At 40.9% G+C, this 3,722-nt stretch overlaps 1 protein-coding gene across 1 annotated transcript; it reads right to left on the bottom strand.

Moving 5' to 3' along the window:
* Window positions 1-481: 481 nt before the first annotated feature.
* LOC18431416 (galactinol synthase 2) lies at window positions 482-2,439 on the bottom strand. Its single transcript, XM_006841541.4, has 4 exons — window positions 2,042-2,439; window positions 1,264-1,584; window positions 1,031-1,165; window positions 482-954 (listed from the first exon to the last, which is right to left on the bottom strand). Exons 1-4 carry the CDS (start codon window positions 2,348-2,350, stop codon window positions 718-720), a joined length of 1,002 nt encoding a protein of 333 aa, XP_006841604.1. The 5' UTR covers window positions 2,351-2,439; the 3' UTR covers window positions 482-717.
* Window positions 2,440-3,722: the final 1,283 nt, after the last annotated feature.

Below are 3,722 nucleotides of genomic sequence, written 5' to 3'. Positions count from 1 at the left end.
AAAATATACAATATTATGTGGAAATCCTTTTTCACCGTTTTTCATTTTTTCCTTATTTACCCCAATCGAAAGCTCGGCCAATTTTTTAAGACGGTCCAGTGTTCCAAAATTCGGACCGGTATACGCTTTACGTACGATGGATGCTTGGAGTACCATAAACCTTCAAAAAAAAAAAAAGTAACAGTTATTCCCTTAAAATATTATTTTTGTAAGTTTTTAAGGTTTAAAAGGGGTTGATGTATAATTAGAGCAATCGCAGTTCAACCCACATGACCGATATATATCACACAAAAAAAAAAAAAAACTGATACGGCGATAAATTTGCCAAAGTAAAATAAAGAGAGGTTTAGGTGATGTATTGAGTGAAGGAGCAAAAGAGCGAAGTAAAACGGCAAAAAACATTTGACGGATCGAAGAAAATAATTCCAAAGTAACGGTAACCGCTACAGCCTATAATTGCATTCACTCCACTCCATACACATATCCATATAGTGTCATATATATTTCACGAGGGTTTAGAAAATTTACATTCCCCACTAACAAGTAAAAATCTTTTCATCACACAAAAGAAGATCAAGATCAAAAGAGAGCAAAAGTCCATCATCAGCTCAGCACTATTAAAAGGGCCGCGATGAATTCTCAAACCGCATCTGCAATCATGCACCACTTTTCACATAACACCTGCAATATGCACGACACGACTCTCTTTCTCTCTCATCACGCTGCCGAGGGGGCCGGGATGAACTGGACAGGGGCGGCCTCTGCCATGGCTGCCACATAGAAAGCATGCCCTGCTGGTTGCTGGGGCTGCTGTAAATCGGGGGCCAAGAGCGGTTCGCCCTTGAAATCGAGGGACTCATCGTTGTAGATGTCCCCCCATTTCTTAACCAGCACCTTAATGTCTTCTCTCTGCATGTTCTCTTCCTTGCCGGTGTACCTCCATGGCTTCGAACCCTGTTCCAACAAACCCCCAAATCGTTTAGAGAGAGAGATTGAGCGTTCACAAATTTAGAGAGAGAGAGAGACTCACCGCTGCACAGTAGTGAACGACCTTGACCGTCTCCAGGTCCACGTTTTCGGGGTGGCGCCACAACATGGCCATAACCAGGTTGTAAACCAGAGGAATGGGCTTGTAAACATCCTTGAAGAACATGTTCAAGAAGTCCTAAAAAAATTAAATACACACAACCCATTAAGACCTTCAATCAAATCTAGAGAGAGAAACACACCCCAAAATTGTAGAAGTTAGAGAGAGAGAGGCACCTGTTCGGCAAACGGAGTGGGTGTGGTGACTTGCAGAGTTTGGAGAAGGTTTTCATAGGTGAGCTTGCTCGGCTCAAAGACAAACATTCCGGCATTGAAATAGAGAGAAGGTGGGTCACCAAGGTGAGACGGCCATTGAACCCTGTCTGGGCACTGTTGGCAATACTCAATCTTGTACTGAGGAGTGTGACTCCATGTTTTCTCACAAAAGCAATCCATCACAGCATAGAAGTAGCCATTCGGGAGGTCAAAGAGGTGATCGATGTTCTCGAAAACTTGAATATCAGCGTCCAGGTACATCATCTTGCTGTACTCTTCATACTGTCATCACAGACAAATTATGAACAAGAAAAAATAAAATTTGTCGACGATTTTTTTTTAAAATACATGCTAAGATTATATAAGAAAACCAGAACAAAATGTATGAGTGTGAACCTTAGATACAATCCAACTCCAAATGGTATATGACATTGACCATACATTAATTATTAATTATTAATCTTTTGCATGCCCATGCATTGGACATCTGTTTTTCAAAATTGACCAAACCATCTCAAGATAAAACCACCTTTTCCCACAAAAACACAACGGACAGAAAAAGAAACAACTAAACACAAAACCACTCTACTCACCAAAATGAAATCTCCTCGAGCAAGAAAAATACCACCTTTGTCCACAAAACCCGCTCAAATAACCAAAACAAAACAAAACCACTAATCCAAGGAGAAAAACCACTTAGAAGCCAAACAAAAGCCAAAAGTAAAAGCGTTTTCCATACCTCCCATATCCTCAGCTTCGAATAATTGATGACGTAGTACGCCATAGCAAACTGCGTCTGGTTTTCCGGCGGATAAATAGGCTCAATCTCTCTAACAATACAGCCTTGTGACCTCAAAATCCGCCTATGTTCCTCGGGAACATCAGGCAAAACCGCCACAATTAAAGGATAAGCAGTTTTAACCTTTCTTAAGCCTTTGGCTAATCCCACCGCCCCTTTAATGTAGTCGCCATCGCCCGCCAAGAAGGTCACATAGGCCCTCTTGGAATATCCACCGTTCTTCTTGCCGTTTGCCATCTCAGGAGCCATCTCAGCCGTCGATCAAGGGTGAAATCTTTGACGCAAGTCGAGAAAAATGAAGAGAGTTTGCAGTATTGCAGTGAGCGTTGTATCGGTCCGAAAGTCAGCAGCTCGGGGTCCGTTATATTGACGCGAAATTCACCCGGAATGAATCGAAATTGCATTTGAGATGAATTTCAGATCCTTCTTCCTTAAATGTCCTCTTTGGTCATTAAAAATTAGGTAAAGACATGTACACCCAAAACCCACAATTGAAACTTTTAAGCCTTGCACCGTGGATAAAGGGATAAGATTGTCTTTTAAAGATTTGTAAAGGGTAGCTTATGTACGGCTTATCTTTCCCTTCCCAATTTATGGGCACGGGATCCTGACACGTGGTTGTCGGTCGATCGTACGGTCCAGAATACGTATGAGGAAGCTTCGAGGTGCTTCTGTTATTGTGGAACTCGCTAGAACACCAACTATTTTTAGCTGTTGGAGTAAATTTAGGGAGGTTTTAATTATTCAATTAATCGGAGTAAACATTTATCCGCTAAATTAAGAAAAAGCGCCGCTAATTTGGAGGAGATTTGATGACGTGTTCGGCTCGTGTTTATTGGGGTCCTTAACTTCTGGGTAATAAGATAGAGGGGGATCTTTTTTGGCGTTTATTGGGGATTCAGGGCTCAGGTTGCGACACGTGGACGGTAGATATTTCGTACTAGTTGCCCGGAAGTTTCTGATTGGATCTTTTTCCGCCATCTGAGAAAAAGTAACGATATGACGAAATTGTTTGGGACACGTGGCACTGGTGAGCGGTTAGTCCTTTGTTTTTTGCGCATCGGTAGACACGTGTCATAAAGTTTTTAAAAGCGGTGGGACTTCTTCCACCTGGCTGGTGACTGTCACTGGTTGATGACTAGTCGGCCCAGTAGCCCGCCAGTTCAATTTGTGGGGGAGGAGATTTGGTGCTACTGCCGCTGCAAACTGTACAGTTACTCTTTTTTTTCTATGCGTTTTTGGCCTTTTTGGGGGATGCAGCACAGCAAACAGGATTTGATTGAACCAACTTTTAACTTTTCCCGATTCTCCATTTCCACATGTGTTTATTGTTTGTTTGGCATGGTTTCTATGCTTTTTTTACAGCATTAAATTTATATATTTCTCCTTATCCAACTGTAATGGACGGCTAAGATTGGTTTAATCACAATGTCCCATCTCTACATTATTTTATGTTAATTTTTTTTCTTTAAATTATTTTGATACTGAAATTTGGACGACCAATCCTCTATTAAACTTGCACTAGCTAAAAATATAAAAACAATATTTTCAATAAAATAAAATGACCAAAATACTCTTGAAAATCTCAAGGGGTATTTTGGTCATTATATTTTATGAAAAA

This window comes from Amborella trichopoda, chromosome 2, assembly GCF_054954075.1.
Source record: "Amborella trichopoda isolate Santa Cruz 75 chromosome 2, AtrichopodaSantaCruz75HAP2 v2.0, whole genome shotgun sequence".
Classification (NCBI taxonomy): domain Eukaryota; kingdom Viridiplantae; phylum Streptophyta; class Magnoliopsida; order Amborellales; family Amborellaceae; genus Amborella; species Amborella trichopoda.
This window is presented reverse-complemented; position numbering and strand designations above follow the sequence as displayed.